General features: G+C 42.7%; 1 protein-coding gene across 1 annotated transcript in view; it reads left to right on the top strand.

The window, feature by feature from the left end:
* Nucleotides 1-17247, top strand: part of cntnap5a (contactin associated protein family member 5a) — a 288938-nt gene that overhangs the window by 242605 nt on the left and 29086 nt on the right. Inside the window, exon 20 of the mRNA XM_038301437.1 lies at nt 15119-15252. Coding sequence (XP_038157365.1) covers nt 15119-15252 — 134 coding nt within the window. The remainder of the gene's footprint in view (nt 1-15118; nt 15253-17247) is intronic.

The following is a 17247-nucleotide window of genomic DNA, read 5'->3' as shown; positions in this document are numbered from 1 at the left end:
TAAATATATCATAATTGCACGACAAAGCTGAGATCCTCCTAGTAGGAACTGTTGTATTGACAGTTGTTCTCTCCCAATTGACAGTTACACCCTCCCTCCCTCCCTCTTAGCACTTCCTCAGTCACCTTCCACATCAGTGATATTGCTTGTTAATAGTATTTTCATTTATTAGACATTCATCGTCTTTATCATGTTCATAGTGTCGTCACCTCCTGCATTGAGTACTGAAATGTCAAACTTAATCTCTCTTTAAATTATGGCTAAAAAACGATTATGTTCAACACTGTATACATCTGCTTATTGCTCTATTCTGTGTATTGTCAATTATATTAGTCGTACAGCGTCAATAGGGATTTTGAAAGCAGCTTTAAAAAAAAATTCTATTATGGTTATTATTAGTAGTAGTAGTAGTAGAATTAGTGTTTGTTATTATATAACAAAGGCTGTTGTGTTTACTGTCAGTGATCTGGCCATCCAGGAGAGCAAACATCAGGCAAACAGAATCTATACCTATTGGAAGACCAAAAATAGCAGTCAGTTCAAACACAATACTAGACCAATACCTTTGTAACTTCACACATGACCAGAGGCAGTAAATGTAATTACCCGTCTCAGAGGCCCACTTCAAGCAGAGCGGGGAAATATTAGCATCCATTTTGGTCTTGATTGCAGGTCTTGAGTTATGTGTGCGATGTACAATACTGAATTATATAGATTTAGAGCAGTTAAATTAGAGATGTTCATGGCTTGAGACTAGAATTCCTGCTATTCAGCATAATCTATATCATTGCCTAGATCTTACTATCAAGCGTCCTTGTTAGCTTGTATGGTAAGAGGAAAAAGTGAAAGCCCTTTGGGAAACTCCTCCAACTCCCATTGTCATTGTGACACAGCACACACAAGTGAACACTGCACACCATGAAATTGCATTTATGCCTCACCCGTGCAAGGGGGCAGCCCTCAATGGCTGCCCCAAGGGAGCAGTGTGGCAGGACGGTACCATGCTCAGGGTACCTCAGTCATGGAGGAGGATGGGGGAGAGCGCTGGTTAATTACTCCCCCCACCAACCTGGCGGGTCAGGAGTCGAACCGGTACCTTTGGGATCCAAGTCTGACACCCTAACCGCTCACCCACGACTGCGAATTAGAGTTCAGTGCTCTGGTACAAACAGATAAGCATGTCTTGCTAATCTTCAGAGACAGGACCCTCTCCACACATAAAGTAGTATTATAAGTTATTAATTTTTTGTTAATAACTAAGAAACCACTGATTAGAAGTTTAAGTGATTGAATATACCAAACTGTCATTGGGCCTGCTGAGAGGATAGTAAAATCTGACCTTCAAATAAATCACTCATTTGCTTCAGCCCGTTGGTGCTGTGAATTTTGAAGACCTGTTCCCTACAACCTGGAAGGAACTTTGGTTGATGTAGAATGGGATTGAGAGGAGAAAATAGGCGAGCCTAGTCATCTATAGAATGAACGGATATCGAGGCTCTTATGGTACTAAGAGTGTTAGGGTGAGAGTATCTAATATGAACAATGACACCTTGACTGAGACGACTCAATATCATGCCATATTTAGGCACCCACAGATAGGGCTGGGTACCGAACTTCGGTTCTTTTATGGTACCGACCGAAATGCTTCGGTTCTACAGAGTATCGAAACATGCCTCGTCTTTCAGTACCAAGTTTCGGTGATTGGCTGTAACACTTAACGTGATTGCGTCATCCAGGAATAATACACAGGTGGTCACGCCTACAGCCAGGGTTCATGTGTATCTGTTGTGAACTGGTTGTGATTGTCGTGGAACCCCTTTAAAATGCGGCTTCACTTTATTAAGACTGATACCAATAGTGCGCAATGCAATACATCGTGCACGGAAACAATTTAAGAGCAGAAAGTTGCTTGGTGTTTGACTGCAAGAAGAGCGGACCGCAGCCAGCGCGACCATCCTCCTCTTAGCAACCCGTGGGCAGAGCAAAGCCAGAGCGGAGTGAATAATGCGAGACACTCTTGGAGAATGCTGCTTTCAAACTGGACGCAGCAGGAGCAGCAAAATCACGTCTGCTGCTTCCTTTTTGCTGCTTGTAGCGGCTTTTGACGCGCGGCTGAAGGAGCTTTGCTGCTCTGGCTGCGCGGTCGAAAAGTGGCTTTGATGCGCGTTGGGCGGAGCTACTCTATCCTTTATTAGCCTTGCAGCTATACAGTATTTGCTTTGATCAGTGGGAAGAAAGTAGTTTTATTATGTTTTTAAGTGGGAAAATCCACCTGAAAACTTAATCAGTGCAGTCAGTTCATCCTGCCTTCCAATATTTCTGTCGTAGCCGCTCAGACCCCCCACATACCAGCGGTGCGCTGTCAGTAGGATCCCATTCAACGGGCTTGTTTGTCAGACATGGTAAATTTTCTAAAGGAAAACTGCTAAGTAAAAAGGTCCTCACAATGTAACAGTGAATATTAGAAAAATTTAGGAAAAATGTAAATGGAAAAATCAGAGCTTAAAATAAAACTCAAGATTTGTACTTTTTTATGTTGTGTAATTTTCTTTTTCTTCGAATTGATATTATAAAACTGGTATCGAAAAAAGTATCGTTCAGGAACCGGTATCGAAGTGAAGGTATCGGTATTCGTACCGGAACCGAACATTTTTTAACAATACCCAGCCCTACCCACCGACACCCACAGCAGAGTCCTGCACAGGGTTGGGTATCCGTATATAGCGTACATTTGTGGGTAGAAAAAAACCCTATATTATTTCATGGGTGCAGGCATGGGTATAAATGAACAAAATGCAGGCAGGTATCATACAGAGAGTTACAGCATGAATGAATCTTATTTATATTTTATTATTAATTATTAACTCTACACCTTAAAAGATACATTGATTCAAGAATATCCACATGGCTGTATTTTTTAAGCAACAAGGCAAACCGTTTTATTGTGTGATCACAGCACATACTGGATGTGAGTGTGAGGCAATGTTCTTTACTGCCTCTGTTATTAGAAACGACTGTGTTTACACTTTGTGATCACAGGTTTGAAATGGGTATAATTGCAGTTAACAGGTTTGGTCTCGTTGTTGGGTCTCGGTTGTTAACTCTACGGGTGCAGGTTTTGATAAATCAGAACCGTGCAGGACCGTGACCCATGGCATTAATGCTAGGTGGTAAAGTCTAAAGTTTGATAAATCTAGCCCTCCACTACAACCTGTGATTTTTCATTTACCATCTTGAGATGGGGTTTCCTTTGTTTCAAATGAAGGAACTTAGCAAGCCTCCAACCACAATCATAAACTTATTGGGTACAACAATATGGACAAGGGAGCAATCTTACCTAGCCAGGAAAGGGAGAGGGGACCCAATAGTCTGCCCTTATGTCATTCAAGAGGGGGGAGCAATTGAACTCTGATCAAGAATAGATGTTAATGAACCCATGGCCTCTGTAAATTTTCTATCCTGAACAGACACTAAAAAATGAAACGACTTCAATCAAAAAGGAAAAGGAAGCCTGGTGTCATGATGTGTATCAAAATATCATCCGCATATGAACCCCTTTCCATGGTCTATTTCACCAACGAAAATAGCAAAAAATAAGGCCTTAATGGTTAGGCCAACAGCCAAATAGCAATATGGAGTAACAGAAGGGTTGAAAAGATAACCATGGCTACTCCTGCGTTGGAGAGGGAAGTTATCAGATCTCAGGCCATTAGTCAGACTGCTGTCATTGTGGTATTACACGTATAGCAATTTCTTACATTAAAAAAATAAAAGGTTTAGGTTAATTGAATGAAGTTCAATTAACTCAGGTTCAAGTTCAAATTATCCAAGGAGTTCCAGGTCTTGCCAAAAACTGTTTCTGTGTCTTCCTTGACAACAGGGACTGTTCAACAAACAAGCTGTCATGATGGGTTCACTGAAAGCGACCCAAGAATGCAGAACACCACTGACGGACACAAGGATGAAAGTTTAACAGTTTTATTAATGCACAAGCACACTGAATATACGGGTTCTGGTTCGGGGCCTGGATTCTGGTTCACCGGAGTCTGCGTGAGAGACAGTTCAGTTAGCGTTGCCAACAGAGGTTTTTCCTCTGTTGGCAACGCTAACAGAGATTTCCAGACGTTCACTGATTGTACCTTGAGGGTTCTTGAGGTTAGCTTTGGGAGAGTCACTGTTGGTGCTAGAGAGGAGTTCATCAGCAGAGTCCGTTAGCTGCTTCAGCGTCTCACGTCTAATTAGAACAGACCTTGGCCTTGGGTTTCCCAGCTCTAGTCCAGAGCTGCTTGGAGGTTCTCTGTGAATCTTCAGGTTTGGCTCAGAGGGTCGGCTCCGCAGGTTAGCTCTTCCAGAGCTTTCACAGAGGAGGCACAGGTTTCCTGGAAAACAGACACAGGGGTTAGAATCCTAGCTGGATTCAAAAGTCATCGAATTACTCTGAGGATCTAGGCTTAAGCGCTGACCAACTGGAACAACACTGCGGCGATGAGGCAAGATCTGAAGACAGCTTAAGTAGTGGATCCTCTGATGATCTTGACGAGCTGCAGCTGTGCAGGAGGCTCCCTCAGAGGATCCACGGCGGACTCTGCTGGAAAAAGGTGGAATTTCTCCAGCTCCCAACAGTACCCCCCCCTCAAAGACCACCCCTTGGCGGTCCGGAAGAGGTTGATGGGCAGGAACGCTCGTACTCCTCGATAAGGGCCGGATCGAGGATGTACGAGCCTGGAACCCACTGGCGATCCTCCGGTCTGTAGCCCTCCCAGTCCCATCCCCTTGAGGGGGATGTCTCGAGTGGACAGCCATACCTCCTGGCCTTCGGAGTACTCGGGGGCTGGGCGTCTCCTGGCGTCGGCGAAGCGCTTAGTGGATTCTGTAGACTGGTTGAGAGTGGCGATGGTTTCCCTCCAGATCCTTTGGCAACGGCGGATGTGATGGTTGACGGACTGCACCGAAATCTCTCTCTCGTCTGCGGGAAAAAGAGGTGGTTGATAGCCGAGACTGACCTGAAAAGGGGATTGTCCAGTGGATGCAGATCTGAGGGAGTTATGGGCGTATTCTATCCATGGAAGAAATTGGCTCCAGTCCATTGGGTTGTTCGACGTGAGGCAGCGAAGGGTGGATTCCAATTGCTGATTCATACGCTCAGTCTGACCATTCGATTGGGGGTGGTAACCAGAGGTGAGAGAGGGTTTGCAGCCGAGAGCAGAACAGAAAGCCTTCCAGACCTGGGAGATGAACTGCGGGCCTCTGTCCGAGAGGATCTCTTGGGGAATGCCATGTAACCGGAATACATGCTTGATGAGAAGCTGGGCTGTCTGGAAGGCCGTGGGAAGTTTTCTGAGGGGAATAAGATGGCAGGACTTCGAGAAACGGTCAACAATAGTGAATATGATGGACATACCTCGAGAGACAGGGAGACCGGTGACGAAATCGATGGCGATATGGGACAACGGACGCGAGGGAACAGGAAGTGGTTGAAGCAGGGCAGAAGGAGGTTGGTGTGAGGCTTTGTTACGGGCACATGTGGGGCAAGCAAACACATACTCCTTTACGTCCCTGTGGAGAGTTGGCCACTGGAAGCGTCTGGAGATGAGAGCTACTGTTCTACTGACTCCTGGATGAGCAGAGAATTTGGCGGCATGCATCCACTGGATGAGACGGGACCTGACGGAAGATGGAACATAGGTACGGTTAGGGGGACCGTTACCTGGATTGGGTTCAGTGGCCAGGGCTGAGTTGATGAGGTCAGTTATTTCCCAGTTGACTACTCCCACTGTACAGTTAGCCGGAAGAACAGGTTCAGGTGTCTCGGGATGATCGACGGAGTAGAGACGAGAGAGAGAATCGGGCTTCACGTTCTTGGATCCGGGTCTGTAGGAGATGATTAGGTTAAACCGAGAAAAGAAGATTGACCACCTAGATTGGCGGGGATTAGCTTGTTTGGTTGACTGGATGTAAGCCAGGTTCTTGTGGTCTGTCCATACAAGAACCGGGTGCTCAGCTCCCTCCAGCCAATGCCTCCATTCCTCCAGCGCCAGTTTGATGGCCAGAAGTTCTCGGTCACCCACATCATAATTTTGCTCAGCGGAAGAAAGCCTACGGGAAAAGAAAGCACAGGGGTGTATCTTCTGATCTGAGTCTAGTCTCTGGGATAGGACTGCTCCAACACCGGAATCTGAAGCATCCACCTCAAGGATAAATTGCTTAGCTGGATCAGGTTGCATGAGGACTGGTGCTCTGGAAAATAATGACTTTAATTTTTCAAATGCTGCTTGAGCCTCGGGAGTCCACTGAAAACTGCGTTTGACAGAGGTCAGAGAAGTTAATGGAAGGGCGGTCTGGCTGTAGTTTCTGATAAATCGCCGATAGAAGTTAGCAAAACCCAAAAACCTTTGTAGTTGTTTGCGGTTCTCTGGAACTGGCCAGTCTAAAACTGCCTTAATCTTGTCCTCGGATGGTTTAACCTGGCCGCCCTCGAGCACAAACCCCAAAAAGGTGACTGAAGGTTGATGAAATTCACACTTCTCGGCTTTCACGAACAGTTTGTTCTCCAGCAGTCTCTGTAAAACAAGACGGACATGTTTCTTATGTTCTTCGAGGTCCTTGGAGTAAATGAGAATGTCATCAATGTACACGAAAACAAATACGTTGAGAAAGTCTCTTAGAACATCGTTAACAAGGGCCTGGAAGCAGGCTGGAGCGTTGGTTAGACCAAAGGGCATAACAAGATATTCGAATTGGCCCAAGGGTGTTTTGAAGGCAGTTTTCCATTCGTCGCCTTCACGGATCCTAAGGAGATGATAAGCGTTTCTTAAATCCAGTTTAGAAAATACAGTAGCTCCCTGTACGGGCTCAAAAGCAGAGGCAAGAGGAGGCAGTGGGTATTTGTTTTTAATAGTGATCTGGTTCAAACCTCGGTAGTCAATACAAGGTCTCAGGGAACATCATTCTTTCCCACGAAGAAGAACCCGGCGCCCAATGGAGAAGATGAAGGGCGAATTATTCCAGCAGCTAATGATTCGTTGATGTATTTTTCCATTGTTTCTCTCTCGGGCTTAGAAATGTTATACAATCTACTGCTAGGTAAAGGAGCACCAGGTAAAAGTTCAATGGCGCAATCGTATGGTCTGTGTGGAGGTAGGGACGTCGCACTGACCTTACTGAAGACTGGGGCTAGATCATGGTACTCAGAGGGAACTGAAGAAAGGTCAGGAGAGTCCATCTCCCCCCCACCTCTAGGAGACCCCACCAAGGGGGCAGCAGAACGAAGGCATGTCTCGTGGCATGAGATGGACCCTGATTCCAGGTGACGTTTAGTCCAGTTAATGTGAGGATTATGCTTCTCCAACCATTCGAAACCGAGCACCAGCGGGGAACATGCAGAGGGAAAAACAAAAAATGTTATAGTCTCTCGGTGGTTACCTGACAGAAGTAGCTCGAGGGGCTGAGTTTGGTGGGTAACTTGATGGAGTCTTCTTCCGTCAATAGCGGATACATTGAGAGGCTGAGTCAGGGGAATGGTTTCAATTTGGAGTTGCTGGACGAGGTTTGAATCGATAAGGTTACATTCACAACCTGAGTCGATAAATGCTGAGAAGGAGAGGCTCTGGTTAGCACAGAAAAGTGTGGCAGGCAGCAACAGTCGAGGAGATTTCTTAGTGTTTATTTGGCCCGCTAGACTCCTCAGATCCTCTGGCGGGCCCAGGCTTTTGATATAGCCGGGCAGGAAGCAATGAAGTGTCCACTCTTACCACAGCAGATACATAGTTTGCTTAGAAAACGCCTTTGTCTCTCCTCTGGAGTGAGCCTGGTGTGTCCCACCTGCATGGGTTCGACATCCCTTTCGCCCGAATGAGAGGCCTGAACGGGCAACGGTAGAGACTGGGGCTTAGGCCTCTGAATGGGCAGCTGCTCTGTAGAGGGAGAACAAACAGTCACGTTATGTGAGGCAGAAGAAAGTGTACCCTGCTTCTTAGAACTGTTTCTGGCTCGAATTCTATTATCTAATCTGATGGAGAGGCGAATTAAATCTTCGAGGGTAGCAGGTTCGTCGAGGGTTGCGAGTTCATCTTTAATGTGCTCGTTTAATGCCATGAAAAAGGCTCCCTTTAAGGCGCTTTGGTTCCATCCGGAAGCTGCCGCTTTAACCCGGAAGTTAATAGAAAATTCAGCCACCGAAGAGTTTCCCTGTTTAAGATTGAAAAGAGCTCTAGAATCAATAGTTTGATCAGTTTCTTGGTTGAATACCTGGGTAAATTCAGAAATGAAATCTGAGTAGTAGCAATTTAAGCTATCGTCAGCGGCAAATCTTGCCTGAGCCCATTCTAAGGCTCTTCCTGTTAACTGCGAGAGAATGAAAGTTATCTTCTTATGATCCGTGGAAAAACAGCCAGGGGAGTTCTGAAAAATCAACCGACATTGAAATAAAAATCCTTTGCAATCTTTCATGTTACCAGAAAATCTTTCTGGGAGATTAGGACGGAACTCTGATGACGTCACAGTTGGTGACCTCGGAGGTGGAACTGGACCCGGAAATGGTTGTGGGACAGCATTAGCGCTGTTCAGATAATTAGCACAGCTCTGTAGCATTTGGTTATGAGTGTCAACTAGACGGTATAACTCACGGAGCGTTTGGGTTTGTCCCTGAATTTGGGCATCCTGCTCCTCCAGTCGACGGGTGAGGTGATCTGCTGGGCCTTGAGTTTCGCCGCAGTGTTCTGTCATGATGGGTTCACTGAAAGCGACCCAAGAATGCAGAACACCACTGACGGACACAAGGATGAAAGTTTAACAGTTTTATTAATGCACAAGCACACTGAATATACGGGTTCTGGTTCGGGGCCTGGATTCTGGTTCACCGGAGTCTGCGTGAGAGACAGTTCAGTTAGCGTTGCCAACAGAGATTTGATTTCCAGACGTTCACTGATTGTACCTTGAGGGTTCTTGAGGTTAGCTTTGGGAGAGTCACTGTTGGTGCTAGAGAGGAGTTCATCAGCAGAGTCCGTTAGCTGCTTCAGCGTCTCACGTCTAATTAGAACAGACCTTGGCCTTGGGTTTCCCAGCTCTAGTCCAGAGCTGCTTGGAGGTTCTCTGTGAATCTTCAGGTTTGGCTCAGAGGGTCGGCTCCGCAGGTTAGCTCTTCCAGAGCTTTCACAGAGGAGGCACAGGTTTCCTGGAAAACAGACACAGGGGTTAGAATCCTAGCTGGATTCAAAAGTCATCGAATTACTCTGAGGATCTAGGCTTAAGCGCTGACCAACTGGAACAACACTGCGGCGTTGAGGCAAGGTCTGAAGACAGCTTAAGTAGTGGATCCTCTGATGATCTTGACGAGCTGCAGCTGTGCAGGAGGCTCCCTCAGAGGATCCACGGCGGACTCTGCTGGAGAAAGGTGGAACTTCTCCAGCTCCCAACACAAGCATCTTTCAAAAGCCAGGAGGAAACTGACAGAATCTGGTAAATGTGAGCAAAAAAAGGAAAGAAATCCTCCAAGGGGGTAAATGAAATAAGGTAGAAACGTAATATTCATGTTAATATTAACCGTACCCCTAGGTTAAGAAAGGTTATACCCATATGTGACATCTAGAAAAAGAAGCATGAGTTGTCACCCTGAGTGGAAGAGCTACAACTGTCCAGAGTCTAGGGCTGCAACAACGAATCGATAAAATCGATAAAAATCGACTTTTAAAAGCGTCGGCAACGAATTTAATCATCGATTAGTTGTGTCGCGCGATTAATGCGTCATCCGCCGCCGCCGTCATCCGGGGGAAGAAAAAAAAATATGGCGGAGCGAGTCAGCGCCGCAGGTGCAGTGTTGCCAACTCAGCGACTTTTCAGACCCCTCCAGCGACTATTTTTCAAAAAAGCGACTAGCGACAAATCTGGCGACTTTTTACGGTGTCACTGGCGGCTTTTGCCTGCCATGGGGCGCCTCCCCCATCCCAACCCCTTTCTCCCTCTCCCACAGGAATCCCTCTCAGTGCTGAGAGGGATTCCATACTGCAAATGAAGCGCGCATGCGCCGGGATGGATGGCGCAAATTGATCACAATAATTAAAATAGCCTGCACTTTGTAAAGTGAAAAAAGTTGTAACATGCAACTTTTGTAAAAACAAATGACCATGGCGCGGAAGCACCACTGTTATGACGCAGCACCTGAAAAGAAAACACGTTGGAGCCTTCAATGGCAGTGAAGAGAGCTGATCAGCAGGATGAGTAACCATGTTTGTTTGGTTTTAAAGTGGGGAAACGTAACGTTAGTTTCTCAGGTAGCTCATCTGATGCTTTCCTTACCGTGTTAGTAGGTTACAGACAGGGATAAGGTTGGCTAAGGCGCTTTTAACTTAGCTGCTGTTTATGGCCTGCCGACAAAAAAGAATAAATGAAAATAAAAAGAAAGAAAGAAGGTTTGCAGTCGCAGCAGGTTCTGCATCGTGTCTGCTAGGAAGTTTGTCGGTCGTGGCCGTGGGCATGAACACAGGGAGGATCCCTCACACTTAGCTTTACGCTCACACTATGATGCGGAAGAAATGTGAAGGAGAACTGACTGTTTCCTCCCGTGAACCCCTTTTTATAACAAAATGCTGCCAATAAGGCATTAAACAGTAGCTGTAAGTTAAAAACACATTCAGTGGACGTCATGAACAAGTCAAATACAGTGATATACGTTGGAGATAAGTTCTTGATAAGTTACGCATAAGTTCGTATGTCAGGCATATGCTGTCTAAATTATCAAGGTGGGACAGGCGGTTTAGGAGCCTGCTGTAGTTCTTAGCCACGTCCAGAAGCCCCTGATATGAGGGTGCTGAGCTGCTTTCCCAGCTCTACAAACCTTGGCTCTTGTACTGCGGTTAGTAGCCTTGCCTTCACTTCATCTAGCCCCTCCCTAGTGGCTTGGATTTCTATAGCACTTGTGGTTGGAATGATCAATCAAGCTAAGACCCATGCAATGTTACTATGTTTTTCCCTAAAATTCACTTTGTTGGATATTAATGTGTACTGTATCTCAACAGTTTTAATTTATCACTACTCAGATGTCCAAACCTGCTAGATATCAATGAAAAAACTACATCTGCATTCTGTTTTAGGTTTGATAATTCATATTACTGGGGGAAAGAAAATACAGAACATATGCATATTTTCCTCCCAGTAGTTTTGCACATTCTGATGATCAGCATATGTTCTGCATATTAATGGAGGCTAACATGCTAAATGTTTGTATGTCTTTTATTCTCTTTTTAAACCCATAAACTCTGTGTGCACCTTGTACAGTATATAAGCTTTTTTTGACTGTATGAATTTTACACGTGTCTTTCTATGTGCACACCTTTATATACTGTATTGTGCCTCTGTGCCTCTTACTGATTACAACACAACCACACATGATAGTCTGATTTGAGACCTTATTTGAACACAATAACTGCAGAGCTTTTGTGTTTGATGGCATTAAACCATGCAGGTGTGTTTTTGATCGAGATGACAAAGAGTTTAGACCCGCTGAGAGAGTTGGACCAGAGTCCAGTCAGCCATCATGCTCGCCCTACACAACCTGCAAACAACAATTTATGAAAGGCAGCCAAACATGGATGTGGGACAGCTTGATGGTGTAACCTTCAGGTCTCGCAATGACATACCTTAAATTTGTGATGTAGGACAGAACTAAAATACAGCTTTTCACTCTTTTCTCCGGAGTCCTCACACATTATGAAGCTGTTCGGGGTTCTGCAGAGAAGCACACAAACAGCACCACATGCCTTTTCATTTAATTCACTGCTTATCACGAAAAATACCTTCACTCTCTGACTGAGACAAATGTGTTGTCATGGTTACCAAATGATCTTGCATAATTACTCTGGAGATAGCTTCTTTGGCTGTGAATAGGTCCACTTAACACTCAAAGAGTTCACTTGGAGGCGGATGGAGATAGTGGGGGAAAATAGAATTTGCTCGGTGCAGAAGGATCCAGCTGTAATCCTCCTGAACTCCTGTTAACACTATGGATGATCAACAAACAGAACTGATCCAAGGACACTGACTAGTCGTTCTAATCTATGTGAGATACAAACATTTAAATAATAAACATGAGACAATCCAAGGAGTGTCATAAGATGTTTGATAAAAAGACAGAGCTACTAGAGGCTGTAACTTTAATACTCATCTGGTAATAATATATGAAGCAGGATATTTCTATTGTTTTGTGAACTGTGCAATAATGTGTTTAGACGACAACACAGCAAACTTCTTAGTAAAGCATTTTTGAATTTGCCTTAAAGGTGTCATATAAAAGTAAAAAAGTCACAGAAAATGACATGCTGGATTATTTTTAGGTCTATCCTCTTTAACACTGAAGGCAGCTGAAGAGCTGCAAGATTGTGTTTAAATGCAATTTTTAGTAATGTACCTACTTTGTTTTCTATTCAGCTCCTGTTTATTCTTTTGTATTTTTGAACTCATCTGATATTGTGATTATGACCCAGCAGGACATGATGAGAATGCTAGATATTGATTCGTCTGAAGATCATGATTATGCATTAACATTTTTGTTATGAATTTTCTTATGTAAAATATTAATAAAGACATACATAAATAAATATGACAGAAAAATCTGTTGTTAAAAAAGATATGATTGGAGAATGACTTATTTAAGTAGACATATTTCTGTTTCTTTTACACACCAAACTGTCCATCATGTGAAAAAGCAACACAGAAAGCCGACGCAATTGAAAATAAAGCCTGATAAGAGATGAGAGACAGAAAAGCTATGGTGACTATGAACAGGCAGCTGATCGTACATATGCTGCCTTAGTACAAGGCTGAAACCACCCCCGCATATTTGTGTTTATAGGGAAATGAAAAGATTTGACCTCCATGTTTGCACTCCTCCTTTGTCTCCCTTCCTTCATTGGATTTCTCACGGCCTTCAAATCCTTTGGCAAAACAACAAAAGGAGTAATAACGCACACTGTTTTTCAACTAAACTATAAGACTCTGCATCACATTTCAGAGGTAGGTTGTTGCATTTGTGATGTCACTAACTTGCTGTCAGCGTACAGTCCCACCAATTTTCGGTCTCTGACACATGACAACCCCGGAAGCATTAGGCTGCCACTGTTTAAGCTGTACCCACACTTGACAGCATGATATTGAGTGACATGTGTAGCACCTTTGTGCAGTTTTTAGCCACCCTCTTAATCCACTCTTGTGTGTTAAAGCAGAACACCCGTGTCCCTCAGGCCTCTGTAAACAGTGAAGGGCAAGAAGACACTTTATCCACGGTGACCTTCATCTGGTGGAGCACTCTCAGTATCTGAAATGAATCACAACACAAAGCCCTTCACTTACACTCTGGGAATTGTAATATTGACCCAGCTCCACTTGACAATGCATAGCTTTCTGACTCTTTGATCTGGCAGCAGCTGTCTGAGTGTGGATGTGTGTGTGTGTTAAAACCAGAAACACCCAGCACATATCGACTTGTCCAGTTCTAGAGTGAGGAGCTATAAGGAAAATATTTGTGGAGTTTCATATGAGTTAAAAAGGTTTGGGGAACAAGTTTGTTGTGAAATGTTTGTGTCTGTAGAGCTGTTATACGATGTGTCACTGCTTTGCTTGGTGTGAGCATGGAGTCTGACAGCAAGTGTGCTAAAACATTTTTAATGCGTGAATCATCTTTCATACAAAAGACAAATCTAGATGCTTACAAAGGTTAAAAAATACAGTGAAAGAAATACAGTAAAAAATATAAAGATCTATTCCGTTTAATGATATAGCATTCAAAACACATGTCATCTCAACGCACTTTACAGAGACAATTTAATCAGATCACACAGTCGGATTGTTTCACAGTTTTCTATCTACGGAAAAGAAAAACCGTATTGCATTTAGTCACTGACTTTGCAGGATATGCTACTGAAAATGCAGAGACAGTAGATATCCACTTGCATTGTAATATTGCAGCATCAGTGGAGAGTAAAAACTCCCTTTTAACAGGAAGAAACCTGCAGCAGAATCAGGCTCAGTATGAGCGGCCCCCTGATGAGTCCGACTAGGAGTTGAAGGATACATAAGCAGACATGTGAAAGGAACATACAGGCACTGATCTATAAATAGTTTATGTATTAAAAAAGATAATGGTAAACTTACTGTATGGTTGGCTCTGTCTAGGAACAAAACAGTCAAGCTGTTGGGGTATAAGCTAGTGTTTATATCAAAGGTATGATAGAGAGCATATACAGGTAGTCCTTGCAAAAGCTGATTCTATAGGTATGTCTAGAACAGATACAGAACTAAACACTGAAAAAAGACCCAGCTCTATTATCCAAGACTGAAGTAGATGGGAGCAACCCTCCTGCTTGCTGTCTCCCTCCAAAATGGTGTCTCAGCTAAACAGGACCAGTTTAAATGATGCAACTATTACAAGAAAAAGCAGAGACCATAAAGTTATACATTTAACTAACAAATATTGCAGAAATGCAGAATAGAAATACAGTGAAGATGAATGATGAAAAATGGTCCCTATGTCATCCAGCAGCCTAATGCAGATATGAATTAAAAAATACATATAGCTCAGGATAACCCGAGCCACTCTTAAAACTTTATCAAAAAGGAAAGTTTAATACTTTGATCTTAATTTTAGATTAAGATTTTTTATTTTCACAATACTTTCCACAAACCCCCTTGTAAGTAACTCTCTGTGCTTTCCCTAAGATTATTCATAGCCTGTTTTTTGTAAAAACAGTATTACAGAAAGATTGTGATGCCACCTAAAAAAATTAAATAACAAGACTCTCCTTCAGCCTGCTCAGTTTTCATTCAGAAAGTTTAACGATATTAAAAATAAAACCTGAAACATGTTTTTTTTTCGTACTTGGAAGAACTTTCTTTTTTACTTTAATACTTTTAAGTATTCCTTAACCAACAGCAGACACTCGTTCCTTTCTTCTCAGTCTTTTGTGACAAATGTGAAGCAAGTGTTTGAGGTTCTAATTTGTTGAAGTTCAAAAGAAAACACTGCAATTAACACACTGAGCATGGTGACAAATCAGTTATCCCAGGGTGCTAATCAGTTTTGCAAAGATGTGTTACATGATTCAACATGTTTCCCGTTCTTTCTGTGTAGGAAGCCTTCAGATTTGGTACCATCTTCAGACAGACAGAAGTCCAGATATCTTCAACCCAGTCCCCAAGAACCTGGCAGACGGACGTCTTCATCGGATCAGAATCCACAGAGTTGGTAGAAACCTCTATGTACAGGTGAGTTAAAGGCAAATATATAAACTTAGAATATCCAGTTCAGCAAATAGTATTTGTCCTCCATAACGATTTCTTCTGCTATTGCTGTTTTCTCATGTGTACATATTTAGGATCATTAAAGAAACCAGACAAAGATAACCAAAGTACATAAAAAACACGTTTTAAATGAGAAAACTCCCAGTAAGAAGGAAATGGTCCTTTTATATAGCATGTTTGGTTACAAGATAAATCTTAGTTCTTACATACACAGAACATAAGAAAATATAGGAGTAACATAATGCTGTTGAAGAAAAGTTGGTCTACAAACTTCAATAATGTTTAAGTAAACAGTTTAAATAGAAAATGCATAAGCAAATCTAAACAAAAGAGAGTCTGTTCTCAAGAATTGTTTCTGGTTCTGGGTATGCAGAGTAGTGGTCTGGTTACATTGGTGTCTACAACTTATCTCTCGATAATATCTGTCAGGGGTTCTTTTACATTACAAAATCCACGGTTCAGTTCACGGTTTCTTGGTCACGGTTTTCAGTTCGGTTTGGTATATGTTTATTATTAGGAAAATCTATTATGTTTTGTATAGTATAACACGTGTTGCACAATGCTTGCACACTGTTGCACTTTTATCCACAACTTTCTTTCCGCCGTCATCGTAGGTCACTCTAAGTGCAAAGTGGTCCCATACAGCAGACCTATAAAGTGCTGCTGGCACGTCTTCCAACTCCTGTTCTTTCCCACTTGCCATTCCCACACAATTCTCCACAACAACTGATTTTTTTCTGCAACACCCGGTTATTATTTTTCAATCGGCATTGCATATGCCGACTTCTAAATCCCAGCACTATTAAGCAGAATCTCCGAGCCAAATTTTCCCATTCTTTCTTAGGACGGCGAAGCTATCACTGATTTGGTATTACTCATCAGGGTTCGTACGGCATAAGGCATGTTAAATTGAAGACTTTTAAGACTTTTTAATGACACTTGAAATAAAAATTTGAGACCAAATTCACAAGAAACACAAGAAAAATCTGCTTGCAACAACTTAACCCAAAGGTTTATTTTAACCTAAAACACTGCACTAATGTTTCAAATTTTGAAAAGCTTCCCATACAGGAAGAAAGCTAAAAACACACAAATGACAGATATATTTTAACAATTATTTAACTAAATTCACAAACTTTGTTTTAGCAGGGAACAAAACAAATCAGTTTTAAAGCCACAACATAACCAGTGCTAAGTCTTTTTTGCAGCTATTTTTCTTTGTATCGTTTTCTTTGTATGTTTGATTTGGAGATAAGTGGAGGCGTTGCAGAGACAAGGGTGGAACAAAACTGAGAAATACCGGCTGTTTCTCGGTAACACGATTTTGACGCTTTGTGTTTCGTGCTTCGCATGTTCGACTCCACTGCCTTAATTCCCATCGTTCCGAGCTTTAACGACTTCTTCCACAAAATTCACTGTGCCTCATGTATGTTCCCTGGTTTTAGCCATGGAGAAAACTCTTGGCTGGAGCCAAATTTGCTTACGTTTACACTTGCCCACATTTTCCAGAGAAAAAGTTCATGGCGCATCTCCCAAATGTCACGGCCCCAACAACGCTATTATTGGTTCCGCTATCGGGACGGAACCAATAATGGCAAGCCGTTATTTTTTTTTTTTTATAAAAAAAGTTTTCAATTTCAATGTTTTATTTAGATTACAAAAATAAATTGTAATAAAAATAATCCTATTTATGATGTTTTAAAAAATAAGACAGACGAAAACTAATTTAAGACATTTTAATACAAATTAAGGCCTTATTATTATTTTGAAGATTTCAATGCCTTTTTAAGAGACTTTTTAAGGACCAGCAGGAGCCCTGCTCACTGGCTTTACTGATTACATTGGTTAACTGTAGGCATGACAACCAGTGAACCAATCGGAGGCAGAGAGGGGCAGTTCATGCTGAGGTTGATATTGGTTACATATTTAATAACAGTTAAAAGTTTACTTTAAATGGTT

This window comes from Cyprinodon tularosa, unplaced genomic scaffold, assembly GCF_016077235.1.
Source record: "Cyprinodon tularosa strain WSP-4 unplaced genomic scaffold, ASM1607723v1 ctg467, whole genome shotgun sequence".
Taxonomy (NCBI): Eukaryota; Metazoa; Chordata; class Actinopteri; order Cyprinodontiformes; family Cyprinodontidae; genus Cyprinodon; species Cyprinodon tularosa.
The sequence above is the reverse complement of the archived record's forward strand: the minus strand, read 5'-3'. Positions and strand labels throughout refer to the sequence as shown.